The sequence below is a fragment of the Mugil cephalus genome, chromosome 1 (assembly GCF_022458985.1).
Source record: "Mugil cephalus isolate CIBA_MC_2020 chromosome 1, CIBA_Mcephalus_1.1, whole genome shotgun sequence".
In the NCBI taxonomy this organism is placed as follows: domain Eukaryota; kingdom Metazoa; phylum Chordata; class Actinopteri; order Mugiliformes; family Mugilidae; genus Mugil; species Mugil cephalus.
Window position 1 is genome coordinate 39,987,934 of NC_061770.1, and position 14,917 is coordinate 40,002,850.

Below are 14,917 nucleotides of genomic sequence, written 5' to 3' on the forward strand. Positions count from 1 at the left end.
CACACACACACACACACACACACACACACATAAACATAGGCTGATTCACGTAACAAAGAGAAACCAAAGTAATGGAAAGTAACAAATGTAACATAGAGTAACGAGTTAAGAAAGTAACAAAAAGTAACGTAAAGTATCGAGAGCAACAAAAACGAACAAAAAGTAATGAGATACGAAAAGTAATGAAACTAACTAAGTGACAAAAGTAACAAAAATAACGACAGTAAGAATAAAGAAACTAACGAAAGTCGCCATAGTCATGAAAAGTTACAAAAAGTTACGAAAGAAACAAATGTAATGAAGAGTAACGAGTCGTGAAAACTAATGAAAGTAACCAAAAGTAATGAAAAGTAACAAAAGTAACCGAGCATAAAGAAAGTAATGAAAGTCTCCAAAGTTACGAAAAGTTATGAAAAGTTACAAAAGTTATGAAAAGTAATGAAAGTAACTTAAGTACCGAAAAGTAATGAAAGGTAACGAATGTAAGGAAATGTAACTAAAAGTAAGGAAAAGTAACTCACGTAGCCACAGTGGCTCTGTACTCAGCGCTGATGCCTCCCAATGAGAAGGTCCAGGTTCAGGTTCAGGTTTTTTATCTCCCACCTCTAAAGATATGCTTGTTACGTTAATTGGAGAATCTAAATTGACCCTAGGTGTGAGTGTGACTGTGAATGGTTGTTTGTCTCTGTGTTAGCCCTACGATGGGCTGGTGACCTGTACCCCCGCGACCCTAGTGAGGATAAACGGTAGTAGATAATGAGATTGATAATGAGATATATTCAAGAGTGCTCTCTCTCTATATATGTATATATAGCACTCTTGAACATATATATATGTATATATCAGCACTTAGTCAAAGTTAATCAATGGAAGGTAAGAGACCAAAAGCCATGAAAAGAAAAACATCATGACACAAATAAATGTCACTGAATGACTGGTGCTGGTGAACAAACACCATCTTCATCACAAATAAAAAAACAAAACAGTAGAAGTTAAGCTCCAGAAGAGGAAGTTAGAAGTTTATTACTGAATGTTCAGCCATATACTTTACATTAATTAGGAAGAAAAACAACAAAATATTACATCCGGATCACTGTATACTGTTCCCTTTATAACCGACAATCATATACACAGTGTCAACAACAGTGTCCTGTCCACACGCCTCTCCTAAAGTGTGTGGCACGTCGTCATTCGCCGACATCTGAAGTGTACAAACACGGCCGCTGCTTTTAATTAATTTAACTAGTCCAAAAGTAAAAGATGGTCTCATTACTGGGTGAAACTGGAGGCGAGGAACTGGGACAGAGAGGCTGAGGGAGGAAGAAGAGAGGGAGCGAAGACATGACAGCCAGAGGCCTCGGGGCGGGCCTGAGGGAGGCGAGCCACACCGAATGTCTAATAAGAATAAAGTCGAGAGTGTTTGTGTGTGCAATGCCGAGGCCAGCGCACTGGCTAATGGTACGCTGCAGTGTTAGCGCCGGAGTATGATATTGTGCGTGTCTGTTTAAATGAGAGTTTTCAAAGCAATGGGGACAGAAATAACAGAGGTTAAAGCTCACGGCTGACAAGAAACAGCCCCCAGGCTGCATTCTGGTGGGAAGGAAACTAGCTAGCAGCGTTAGCACACAGACTCTCCTCTCTCCGTGTGCCAAAGCAGCACAGGCCAAGTCTGAACATGAAGACATGAAACTTAAGATTAGTTATTGAACATCCGGATTCAGAAAATAATGTGCTTTATTAAATTTATTTATTTTCTATGATTAAAGGACTGACCTCTTAATAGTTGGACCATTTTTGCAGAAACTCTGACAACAGAATCGGACTGGACGATAGTGATTGAGGGCTAATGCTAACACTTTAGCATACAGGATGTTGAGAGCCAAATAAATAAATAAATAAATCAGAATTTATTGTGAGCTGAAAATAAAAAGGGAATGCTTAAAGGCTTTGCGCTAAATACTAGCACGCATACTGATGCTAACACGCTAATGGTTGGTCTTTACTTAGTTTAGCATGTACACAAGCTAATACTTGCTAATAAGCATCAAAGTTCACCTGATTCAAAATGTCTTTATCTGTGTAGTCGCACACAGGAAGTAACTTTTGGAAAAATCTCACGTTCTCCACCATGTTTTGTGATGTTTGTGACGTGATTGTGTGTCTTCCACCTATATTTTAAATGTATCCAATGTTTGTTGATTCATTAAAGCGTAGACCAGCGTAGTGGACAATTTAACACCACTAGCGTCAAACAGAGTCAACAACAGAAATCTGTCACACTCTCACAAGATTCTTAATCAAGAATCTCAATTTACCTTAGACGTGATTTATCTTCTGAAAGTTTTCCTTGTACTCAACAGATGAAACTACCACAATGCCATTATAACCATTCTACATTAAACCAGGTAGGAATGATTCGAACATCGTCTTTATCCCAAAGGTTAACAAAGCATGCACACAGTACCTAACCCAGGTACAATAAAGGAACATTGATCCATGACTTAAACCTGTAGACTACTTTGTACTGTAGATACACATGCAAGATATGTATAGTGTATATTGTTTGAGATGTGTATGCGTGGATATTTTTTTGTCTTTTTTTAATCCTCTCACATATTAACTCCACACGAGACTAAGCACCTTTATACAAAATGTCAGTATTTTTTGTTTTTTTTTTTAAAGTGAAGTTTGTCAATTGATATCTAACTTGAGATTGCTAAATTTATGAACGCATTCGATTTTTTTTTTTTTTTTTTTTTTAAATTGTACCAAATAAATTCACGTGCAAAGAGAAAAACAATTATTTTGTGCCCCGTCAAATATCTCTAGTTGTCGTTGAGATAAATGACAATTGATACTTTACACATGTGGATATCATTGGAAATGGGTTGTATTGAGCAAAAAAAAAAAAAAAAAAAAAAAAAAAAATGTAGTAAAAGTCACATACACATTATATGAGTTAATGCTCGACTTAGAATGTGGACCAGGCTGACCATAAAAGCAGACGCTGTCTACGTTAGTGTCCAAACTGAGACATCTGAAAAGCGTTTGCACACTGGATGTAGCCTGGCGTGAACAGACCTGTTAAATTATCAGAGCTCCAGAGGTCAGTGTTTTACATCTGTGTCAAACTCAGGTGGCTTCTGTTTCTGTTGAGAATAACTTTAGAAGTTAAAGCAACACATTCAAAGCAGTTACCGGACATGGCAGGTCTCCAGCGTTTTTAAATGTTTGACGATATGTACATGCTGACCACATAGTAATGGGGACTCACTTTCCAGCAGCCTACATGGACACTTTCATTTGTCATTAAAAACTTAAATAACCACAAGAAAAAAGTTGTTAAAATTCCATTTAAATACAAGATAGTTTCCACGAGTGTGTGTGTGTGTGTGAGGGGGAGGGGGGGTAATCAGACAGACAGGCAGCCAGACCCCGGAGACAGGACGGAGGTCTGGGAGAATACATTTTAGACCCTCGTCTCAACCTTCTCCGACCTCCGTCCATCACCGGCACTGGTGGTCAGTAGTAAAATTCACATACAGATAAACATCAACACAGAATACACATACACGGTACCATCGTTTTACCCCTCACAGTGGACTAGACGTTGGGGAGGGACAGGGAGAAAAGTAGCAAAATAAATACAGCGAAACAGCGAAGAAGACAGATATTTAAATTAATGTACCATTCGGCTTGTGCACCACGATCCCACCGTCAACGTTTGGCTCGGGTGGGACGTTTTAAAAAAAAAAAAAAAAGGGGCCTGTTCAACCTAAAATACAATTTACATACACCTTAGAGAAATAAAAACCAATGAATTAATGGCATTTTTGAGGCTTTTTCAGTGATGTCAAAGCAGGAAAAATTAGAACGCGCGTGAGAGTTTGGTGATTTCCGACTGTAAAGGCGAGTACATTTTTACATTTATATGTCATAGTGCAGCTTCAGATCATTATCATTTAAAAAAAGAAAAAAAAAAGTGTCTTGTATAGTAGTGCATCCCAGCTGCAAACCAACACACACACACACACACACTGGCCAGACTCTTTCCACTTAGTCGGACGTATTACTGTCTCCAAAAGCAGATGCCTCATCAAGGGATTAACTTTTAGCCGCACATACACACAAACAGCTCTGTGGAGTTTGGTAATCTGTGATATTAGTAAAAAATATGTCGTCCCTGTAGTCTATGTGAGTGTGTGTGTGTGTGTGTGTGTGCTATGCTTTCTAAATCAGGAGTAGATTGGATGGGACGAGGACTTTAGCGACTTTGCATCTCTGAACCAATAAACTGAGTCGACTGAGTGCGAGCGCTCGGGGAGAGACGTCTGCTCGCACACAATTTACAAAAAGTGTGAGCGTCGCCTCGCTCAAAGCCCTGCTTACGCTCAAAACCGGTTTCTAGCCAGACGGATGTCTGCTGACCGCCCCCTGTGCAACCTTGGCGGGAATTTAATTGGAGGTTAAAGGTCGGAGACTCCATCCCAACAATGAGGCTGGAAATCCTGGTGAGCAGCCAAATGTGTGTGTGTGTGTGTGTGTGTGTGTGTCTGTGTCTGTGTGTGTGTGTGTGTGTGTGTGTGTGTGTGTGTGTGTGTTGGTTGCAGTTCAGTAAAACAGGATTAGATGAACAACCGGCTCAAACTGCCAATTATATTTAAAAAGAAGGAGAAAATAAAAAGTTTAGGCTGCAGCTCCACCTGCTGGTCCGCTGCTGCCATTGCAGATAAAAATTAAAAAAATCTTTTCAACTCATGGATACAAATCCACTTTTCTAATAGTCATTTCTGGAACATGCTTCTCTGACTTCGGCTAAAAACAGTGGTAAAGATGTTGACATCTATTTGCAGGACTTTAAGGGCCACACACACAGAGCAAAAGGCGATGGTCAAATGTCGCCACAAATAAAACATCAAATTGTTGTAGTGAGCATTAAAATTCATCCGCACAGCTTTCCAAAAAGTGACTGAAAAGAGAGAGACACAAAGCTTCTGTAAAAACGTCGCCAACGTTCTGATCTTGGGTCAGCATTAACTGACCCAACTAAAATGAGAAAAGCAATAAGGACATTAAAAACGAGACGAAGACAAGAAAATGTAAAAAACTAAAACCACGGTTATGATTCTTACGAAATAGTCCAACAAAAGTGATGTGTCATCTGACAACAACAGCAAAATAAAAAATAATATAGCTCTGTAGACAAGAACAAAACAGTCTGTAATAAAAAAAAAAAAAAAAGGGAATAAAATTAGTAAATAATCTATATCATTACTATCCCACTTTATAATCATTATATACCCCTGTTGAATGTTAAGTATTTTCCATTGTACAAGTTTAAATGAACGACATCTCTGCCTCCGACAGGACGGGAGTGGTCGATGAGGACGTAGAATCTGCCAGGGAGACATTGCTCCTGTCCATGCTCCTTTTCCAGGTGCTGCGGTTGGGCGTTGACGAGTAGGATGGCGTGGAGCAGTTGGAGGGCGGTCCGGAGCCCGTGCTGGGGCTGCTGTGGTTGGACAAGGCCGAGAACATGCCGTCCTTTCGGGAGCCTCTGTGTTGGAGCTCCAGCTGAAGGTGCTGCCTGATTTCGTCCGGTAGCTGATGAAACTCCTCCTGTAGGTCCTTCTCCAGCTGAGACTGAAGCTGCACGAGAAACAACAGGAAAATATGAGAGTGTCCTTTAGGGCTTAGGTGTGATTGTCTGTGTGTATCAGGGCTCCTTTAGAGCCAGATTCATTTCAGATTTTTGGTTCTACTTCCTGTTTCGCTTTCAGCAATGGCGCCTGAAACTCTCTTCGAGATTTTATTTAAGATGAGTCATACTTATGTTTGTGCCTCTGAACCTCCTCATTTAACCTTTCCTCAATGTCTTCACTGATCCAAAACAATTAATGTGAAAATTGTGGAGGTGGAGAAGCAGACGGACACACTAAAGCTGAAACACACTGCTACCAAGTGGACCAATCATGTAGTTACATTTCTGGGGAGGTGCACGTCAGCTACAGTGTGCTACTGTGTCAAATTGAAGCAGAAGCCTAAACTGCCAATTAGATTAGCATAGGGACTGCAAGCAGGGCCCTATACCCAGCATTTTAAAAGTTTCCAATAGACCCCTTCACAGTTTGTAAACAGTGTGATGTATTTTGAGGGGCGGGGCTTAACTGGAGGCAAAACATCTCAAACGCTGTAGCTTGTAAACGGCGTTTTTTTACAGCATATGTCAACAGACTGTTTTGTGCTTTGGTGAGAATGGACGAGGATTTTAGAGAATATACTGATACACTCACTCCCCGAGACCGGGAGTGTTATTTTCTATATATTTCTATATTCACCGTCCCCTACACTTTCACTCACTGGATGGATGATTTGACCAAAGGAGGACACAGAGGGGACGAAGTCTGGTCTGTCTTTATCAAGTGAAGACTCTCCAACAAAGATATTACAAGTAGTAAGTGGAACCACTGTGGAGGGTAATGTAGTAAATGCAACTTCTGCTGAAACACGCAACTAATGACGTGTTAGCTAGCGGTTAGCATTAGCATTCACATGTAACAAGAATCCCCCTTATAATAATTAACTTAACATAATTTCAGTCACAATTTTTTCGAACCCATAAGGTTTTCCAGGCTGAAACTGATGATTCATTACATATTAATCTTATCTGATATGAAGTGTGCATGTTGTTGTTGACTGTCTCACTCCAATCCTGTCTTTTAAAAGCCAAAGTCAAACCAAAGTTGTCTATGACTGGCAGCGGCTGGTATGTGACAAAACTTCAGCTTAGTGTTTTTGATTTTTCGGTTTTGGCACCAAAAAATATAGCAAGACGACATTTTCATGGTTGAAAGTGACCGTGTTTGTCTCAAGCTTCCCTCTGTTTTTGCCTCCAGCTAACGTCATGACGTCACAGTCACGTAGGCCATGAAGGGGCGGTTTTACAGAGGAGTTATGTGCTCTATCTATGTAACAGTGTTGCACTATAGACATTGTATTTAACTTGTCGTTAAGCAAATTTCATTTTAGCTGTAGCCAACACTGAGACTTGTGTCTGTTAAGCGGTCATCATGAGTTTCTACTCACCAGTGGAAACTCCTCGTTTATGTACTGCAGCACCTCCCGCTGCTTCATCATCATCTTTTCCTGCCTCCTGCTCTGCGCCTCCTCCAGCTACGGAAAGAAGAAGATAATGTGTGAAATTATTGGAGTAAAGCTGGAGACAGTAGCATAAAAGTGTGCTATAAACTAGACAAATAGACACTCTGCGCGTACTTACCCCGCGGATTAAGGTGACAGAGTCATTTATATGTTTCCTGTTGATTTCATTCAGTTCCCTACAGGATAAAACACATGAATGAAGAGAGAGTGAGGAGGTGGGAAAAAAAATCAAACAAACTCTGCTCAGAGGCACAGGTTATTATTACGTTTCTGCCTTGTCTTTATCTCGTGTCTTAGCTTCGATGATGTTGTTCTGCCGCTTCCTGTCCAGGATCTTCTGGAGTTCTTTCTTCTCCCTGCACAGACAGGCACGCACCATTGCATTACATGCAAAAGGCCACAAATAGCAACCTCTGGAGAGACAACTGAGGCTAAAATCTATTTTAACAATAAGTTATGGAAGAAAGTCGAGGCTGCACTTACTTCTCAGACGTCTCCCTGAGCTTCTTCAGCTCAGTCGCTTGGCATTCAGCAGTCGTCTCCTTTAACTTCTCGAAGGCCTAAAACACACCAAAGCAGACCGTGTGCAGAAGCGTGAGTGTTTATTCATCATGTAAAAGACTCGCTGGATGCGCTCTGATGACTTTTATCCGTCGGTTAGCTGTTACCTCTTGCAGGTGCTCGTGCTGCTTCTCTTTTTCCAGCGAGTGAAGCGCTTGCCGAAGCTTCAGCAGTTCTTTCATCTGCCCGTCCTGCTGCTGAGCCGCCTCCTTCTCCAGCTCCTGCTCCAGTTTGGTCAGCTCGTGCTGCGCCGGTTCCTGCGACTCACTGGAGAACACAATGAAACTAGGTTCAGTGAGTGCTGGCTTTCAAAGTCCCCTAAATAGTGTGCACCATTAACCTTTTTTTTTCTTTTACACCAGATCAGCACAGGTGTGTATAGGAAATAATTTGGCTAACTGATGCTAACCTTTGCAGGGATCATCATTTTACACATTTGTGAATCCCAGAGTATAATAAACATCCATGCAGAGTTTTGGTATAATTTGATACAATTTATAATTTCCATCCATTTCTCCATTCTTACTTCTTCTTGATGCTACGCTTGAGGTTTTTCTCTATTATACTGCGTTTCCTCTGGTGGTCAGACTGCAGCTGGCTACTCCGGCTCTTCAGCTCCTTGCTCTTATTCAACAGCTACGCACACCAGAAAAAAAAACAACAAAAACAAAACAAAAAAACAGAACAAACTTTAATGCATCTGCTTTATGTTGGAACATTCAATAATCAAATCAGAAATTTGAAAATTTCCAACACAAGGAGAAAGATTTGAGAACATATCAGCGTGGATTTGTGTGTTTCCATCCTGTGTGTACCTTCTTAAGATGTTTCTTACGCAGCTCCTTGAGTTCTTTGCTCTGCTTCTTGAGCAGCTTCACGTAACTCTTCTGCTGCTTCAGCTCCTCCACAGAAAGAATCGGGACGTCTGAGACACAGACACAGAGCTTTGTGAGTCCGGCTGAAAACATGTCAGCTCATCCAGATGACACACAAACAAAAAAATGACACAAGACAAATTTTCTATGGGGTTTTAAAAAAAATGATTTTAGTCATGTGTGAATGTGGAAGTGAATGAACGTGCCGGGATGACCTTACTTGCCAGAACAGAGGTTATGAGGTCCTCCTTCTGAGGTGGCGCTACAGAAGACACACATAAACACACGCACAAATGGATGACCACAGCACACAAAGAAACACAAAAACACAAAGGCACAAAAACATGTTGACACAAAGACGTTAATGTAACACGCCAATCTGAAACTGATCATATTGGTCATAAAAGCGTGAAATTAAAGTAAAATAATACAATGTTTTACTGAATGAAATAGAGTCATAGAGTGGGAGTAGATTACACATGGACACTTTGTTACCAAGTTTAATTTAATTTGTGTAAAACAGCCTGTTCTATGAGATGTATTCTGGACATAATTATAATAATGTCGGTGTCTGTACCTTTGATGTCTGGGGGCTGTATCTTGTTGAGGTCAGTGACGTCATCTATGTTGGGGATGGGGTCAAGGGAGAGTCGGGCTTTTGGAATGACTTCGCTCTCGTCACACTTGACCTTTTTCTCTTTGGGCTGCGTGGGGACGTGCTGGCCGTTTTCTTCCAGCAGGACGGCCAGCTGCGTCTCTCTCTTATCTAGCTGGCTAAGGTGCTTTATGGGGTTGGTCAAAGCCTCCGCATACTCTGAGGACACACAGAACAAAAAGTGCCTTGTAGAACGGCTGTAGAACCGTTATGGGAGATGATGCGACTTGTCAAAAACCTCTGTATAATAAACAATTCGACTGTAACTTTCCAACTCTAGATGACCCAAAAAGAATGGATCCAGCAGCCGTGGATCCTCTAGATCAGTGTGGGAAGGAGGTCGACTCCTGAAGCTTGATCATTGGTTGAAATATATGCTTGACATAATAAATATTTTCCAGTATTCTGGATCAAAGTTAAGACTGAATATCTTAAGATACTCATGAAAGCACTTTGCTTTCGATGCTCAGCATCATATCTCCGTGAAACTAAATTGCTGAATAGACTAGATGATGATAAAAACACAAATATATACAGTACCGGTCATAAGTTTTAGGTCACTCGGATATTTCTTTTTCTTTCTTTTTTTTTTTATTGAAATGAATTCAGTGTCTTTGTCTCATTTTACTCTGAAACAAAAGCACAGAGCAAACAAACAACTGAATTTAAAAAAATAAAAATAAAAAATCATGGAAGCAACGTATAACCCAAAATATATTCTAAACTTTGGGATTCTTTACTTCTAAAATGCAAAATCAAATGTTTTTCAGAGAGTTCCCAGAAATGCGTGTCACTTGGAAGCTGTTGCGTTGGCGTTCGTACCCTGGTGTTCATTAGGGATGTAGTCCTGAGCTTCTGTGTAAACCAGTAGAGACGACAGCAGGAGTGGTTGGTTGAGCTCATTCTTAAGGTTGATGTAGTGGTATCCTAGAAGGAAGGAAGAAAAAGTAAATAAATAAATCAAAACCCATGGTGTTGACACAAAAAAAAAAGATTAGAAGACTGGTGGAAGTTTGGTTTTCCTTCAAGTCACAGTGTGTGTTTATGTGTGTGAGTACTTGCCGGGTCTGATGGCCGACACGGGGAGAATCCGGTGACCGATGAACTTTCCGTTCTCCTCAAACACGGCTATCCTCAGAGAGGCCAGCGTGGGCAGGACCACCTGGGGAGCGTCGACGCCACGGAGTAAAGTTTAGACGGCACGTACAGACAGGAGGAGAGAGTCGAGAGAAAGACCTGACAGAAATCCTGATGTGCGAGTTACCTTGTTGAAGACGAACGTTTCATCTTCCCACACGGGGTCGAGCGAGTTCCCGTTTGACGTTTTGGTTCGGTACTTTCTCTTCGTGTCGGCGGGCAGCCCGAAAATGTCCACTTCCACGTAGACGCCGACCTTCTTATCTGTTAGGAACTGGCCTGAGATGACCTGATGTGGGGTAAATGACAGATATTTATATTAACGACTCTTTACGACAGCGCACAGTTACACGGACGCAGGGATTCAGGTTGTGCTCACCCTGACTTTGACCGTGTTGGCGACTATCCCGTCCACTATGTCTTCTGTAAAGGGGTCAAAGTGTTTATCTGTCCTTCTCATGAACTCGGGCTTCAGTAAATAGCCGCTGTGCCCGTTGTACTCGAATACCCCCATGTTCAGCTGCATAGGGAGGTCTGAGAGAGCAGAACAAAGAAGAGAAGCAGGATTTAGAAGGATTAAGACTGAGGGTTAATATAATGTTAATATAAATACCGTATCATAGATGCACCTGACATCTAAGCCGGTCTCATCCCTTGGTGCCTGGGGGGGAACTAAATAATTAAACTCACCAAGTGTCTGGAAGTTTAGCGCCACCATCTGACAACCGACGTTCCAGAAAAGCTGCGGCATGTAGTTGGAGCTGTCCACCCTCGTGCCTTTAGGATAGATTCGACTCAGCTGGTTCTTATTGTACCTGGAGGTGTGCCGCTGAGGATTAACGTCACGTACAAGAAGCAGATTGAACAAAGCTACAGATGGCTAGTTAGCTTAGCTTAGCTTAGCATAAAGACTAGAAACAAAGGCAACACCAGTGATTTGCTGTCAAGTTTTCATGTAGGGTTGTCAGCAGCCCGCAGTTCAAGAGAAGTTGTATGGCAGCTTCCTATAAAACAGAAAATAATTTTTTTCGTGGTGGAATATCGAGGGTGTGAACGTGACGTCACAGCTAGCGGAAGTCTGCAATAAATAAAACAAACGAAATATTTGCAATCGCTCCTTGACATCCTTTTAACTCTACAGTATTGTATGGCTAACATTGCTTTTTAGTTAGCGTTAGCATCTTTTATTTAGCTGCATTTATCATAACTGAAACTACCTAAAACTAACTTAAACTAACTGAGACTGAGGCTAATCCACTTTTCCAAACTCCATACTAGTTTGTATGGATCATTGTCGAGTCCGATTGTCTGTAATTTGATCCTATAATCCACATTTTTCCCGTTTTTTTCAGTATTTACAGATGCATTTCACCATGTTTTTGCCACTCAGGGGGGCATGGCCCCAGGCCGCTGTGACATCATTGCGGCAAAGCTTCAAAGGATACTCAACAAACTCCGTGGGGGAGCTCTTCAAGGTGTCCATGCCTTTGGTTTCCACGAATGACGACATCTCAAAAAACTTCCTCCTCTCTGATGCAGAAAGACAGAGACAACTGTATGAAGACGTGCGACAGGAGCGATCATTACCCGTAAGTGAGTACACGACCGCGGCCTAATGAGGTGTACAGTAAAGGTGCTTAGAGCTAACGAGGCTCGTCTGCTCTATTCTCGTCTCGCATATTTCCCGCCTCCGCCTCCCTCTTCGTCAAGCGCGACGCACACACTTACTACTTGCCACCTCGAAGCTCTTGAATTTGACAGGCTCGATGTAGTTGACGAGAGTCGACATCTCCTCGGTGGCGTTCACCTCACTGCTGGCGGTGCCCTTAGGGAGGCAGATAACGCAGATGCATCAGTCAGCCTGTCAAGACACTCAAAACCGTCCAGCGGTCCGTCCTGACGGCTCTTACCTCATCAGAGTTGGGCTTTTTCGGGTCTGCCACAGACTCGTCCTCTTCGTCCTCCTCGCTTTCCCCTTCACCTCCTGGTTGGGTGTGGTAAGCGAAAACGTAAGATAAACATAAAATGTACAGACAACGGCCTTTCTATTCTTTTCTGCTCAACTCACCGATGGACTTGCGAGGTTCACAGTCTTTGACCAGTCTCTCGGCCATCTTTTCCTCGCCGTTGGTCATGAGCTGGCCCTCGTTGTCTGTCAGAGGGCAGTCTACGAAGACAAAGCAAATCATTAGCTTTACTTTTCTTCTTTTAGAAGTTTATATCAGGGGTCAGTCTTCGGCGTTTTTCAGACCAAGGAACTGATGGAGAGATTAAGTAGGGACCCCCTACCTACTATATGTGTTTACTCGACATAGAGAGAGAGAGAGGTGGATATTAAAAAAAATAAATAAATAAAACAAAGTGATTCATTTTAGCTGTCTGATGGAAGCTAGCTGTACTGTTAGCTTCTCTTCTGCTAATATTGCAGCGTACTTCTATATTTCACATGGGGGCTGAATAGGATCTCGGCCAATCGTGGGGAACCTGACAGGGGTAGTAATATGCGGCCTCGTGATTGGCTGAGCAGTGACAGGGGGCGTGGCCTACTGTGTAAGCTCAGGGTGACGGGTCTAGTGCGACAGCTCCTGTATCACTGAATGAGTGAAGTGTTGACTGAAAGGTGACGTCTTCTGCCTCCATTTATCCTTTTACTAAAATATGTTGAATTCTTGTAAATATGCATTTAAAGAAATTTATATTTGTGGGGGACACTCTAAAAAAAATGGCTAATCAACCAAAGATTTTGTGACCAACTTGCAGCACCTCCGCGGACCCTCTAGGAGTCGCAGACCCCCTGTTGAAGACCTGTGGTCTATATTAGCCTGGCCGTTCAAATAAAGTCCAGTCCCTGTAAAACTCACCGCTGCTGGGCGACGACGGCCCCCCCGGCTCTTTGCGCCGTATGCTGCCGCCGCTCTCGGAGGGTCGGTGGTGGTGATGCTTCTTCTTGTTCTTAATGAGGATCTTCCCCAGCATCTCCTGAGGGGAGGGGAGCAGCTGACCTGGGATCAGCTAAAGCCACATGAATGACACAAAGGTGGATTTTAAATAATGCGGCACATACAACACAAGTCATAATCTCATGTTACAAGAAAAACCTCACTCCCCTTAAAAGAAAATCTGCAATTAACGACTAGTCTGGACCAGAGCAATCATGAGGCACTGTGAGCGAGTTCACAACTGCCGTGTGGTCCCGCAGCCACAACACACCGTCCAGATTTAATCCAGATTTAATGCTACAGTGTCACAGGATTCATATATCGTTTGTTTTGTAACCGGAGTTCAGCGTCCCTGAAATCAGCCTAAATCAAGAACATTTTTGCCGTTTCCCAAACAAGGGACAACTGTTCAGTTCAAACGTGGCCGCGCTCTCGAATTGATTAAGGGTCTGTTCATTATATCAGTCGCATCGCGCGGTCTTGGTTCGCGTGGACGCCGCACAACACGTGAAAGAAGAAAACATGAACGCAGCTCTCAAACGTCACATCAAACCACTTAAATCTGTCGTGTTCCTCTTTGACTTGTCATAAATTGTCTCACTGTAGATGCACAGCATCGGTGTCAGGTTTCCTAACAGCGCCATGACCCCTGGACTGGATCAGCGAGCCCGGGCTGAGCTTTGCTTTGAATCACGTTCTGTCTTGTGAATGCATGAGTTATCTCCGGGCACCAAATCACCACGATCATGAGTCGCAGCGTGTTTGATCGTACGTATGATGGTTTTCAAGTTGATTAACACCATGACCGTGGAGTCAAAAGATATTTTGCCTGGAGGAACAGAGACGTCACTCAAGGGATTTTATTTTTAAACTTCACCAAAGAGTTTCACTCAACTTTGAAGAGAACACATGAGGGAGGTGCGTGTCAGATGTGGTGAGATATGAATGTTACCGGATATTTTTCCAGTGGATCGATGAGCAGGGCGTCTCCGAAGATGGTCCTGCAGTACTCTGCCATCTTGGCCTGCTGCTTGGCTCTGAAAGGACACGGGAAACAAGCCTGCCTTACTCCAAACACTCTTCTCTTGTGATGAATAGCTGAATAAGTACAGCAGATTTAAACACCTAAGCCAGCCAGCGACGGGCTTCGATTTGAGAACGTGTCACCACAACTTACGAGTCTACGTGGTTTTCGAAGGACAGGATGACGGGGTATGGCGACGTCTTGAAGGCGCTTTCTGCTATCGCCTCGATCACCTCCTGCAGTCGGGGAAGTGATAAGAAATTTGAAAAAAAACAAACAAAAAAACAGAATAAAATGACTAATGACTTTTACGCCTCTTGCATAAAACTGCATTGACAAGATTAAATACTAGAAGAATTCTAATTAGAGGGAGCATATTCAGGGTAAATACAGGAATTTTGTTAAGTTAATTTCAATACCTTTTTAAAACGTTTTCGACCTCATCGCCGCACATCAGTGACACCTTTAACTTAACACTTTTAGTTTATGGTAAAGACTATCATACAACAGAATTCAAACAGGCTGGGCAGGTGGCTGTTCTAGTAGCCGAGGTCTTAGCTAGCTA

At 42.4% G+C, this 14,917-nt stretch overlaps 1 protein-coding gene across 1 annotated transcript in view; it reads right to left on the minus strand.

Annotated features, from left to right (window-relative positions):
• Positions 1-988: 988 nt before the first annotated feature.
• plcb3 (phospholipase C, beta 3 (phosphatidylinositol-specific)) overlaps positions 989-14,917 on the minus strand; it is a 54,776-nt gene continuing 40,847 nt past the window's right edge. Inside the window, exons 12-33 of the mRNA XM_047585024.1 lie at positions 14,506-14,588; positions 14,281-14,365; positions 13,251-13,401; positions 12,458-12,556; positions 12,300-12,373; positions 12,118-12,214; positions 11,835-11,919; positions 11,080-11,204; positions 10,769-10,923; positions 10,517-10,678; positions 10,315-10,414; positions 10,075-10,179; positions 9,175-9,411; positions 8,818-8,859; positions 8,538-8,647; positions 8,249-8,358; positions 7,830-7,989; positions 7,645-7,721; positions 7,428-7,517; positions 7,280-7,337; positions 7,087-7,173; positions 989-5,649 (exon numbers count right to left, since the gene is read on the minus strand). Of these exons, the coding sequence (XP_047440980.1) occupies positions 5,338-5,649; positions 7,087-7,173; positions 7,280-7,337; positions 7,428-7,517; positions 7,645-7,721; positions 7,830-7,989; positions 8,249-8,358; positions 8,538-8,647; positions 8,818-8,859; positions 9,175-9,411; positions 10,075-10,179; positions 10,315-10,414; positions 10,517-10,678; positions 10,769-10,923; positions 11,080-11,204; positions 11,835-11,919; positions 12,118-12,214; positions 12,300-12,373; positions 12,458-12,556; positions 13,251-13,401; positions 14,281-14,365; positions 14,506-14,588 (2,604 nt within the window). The 3' untranslated portion in view covers positions 989-5,337. The remainder of the gene's footprint in view (positions 5,650-7,086; positions 7,174-7,279; positions 7,338-7,427; positions 7,518-7,644; positions 7,722-7,829; positions 7,990-8,248; positions 8,359-8,537; positions 8,648-8,817; positions 8,860-9,174; positions 9,412-10,074; positions 10,180-10,314; positions 10,415-10,516; positions 10,679-10,768; positions 10,924-11,079; positions 11,205-11,834; positions 11,920-12,117; positions 12,215-12,299; positions 12,374-12,457; positions 12,557-13,250; positions 13,402-14,280; positions 14,366-14,505; positions 14,589-14,917) is intronic.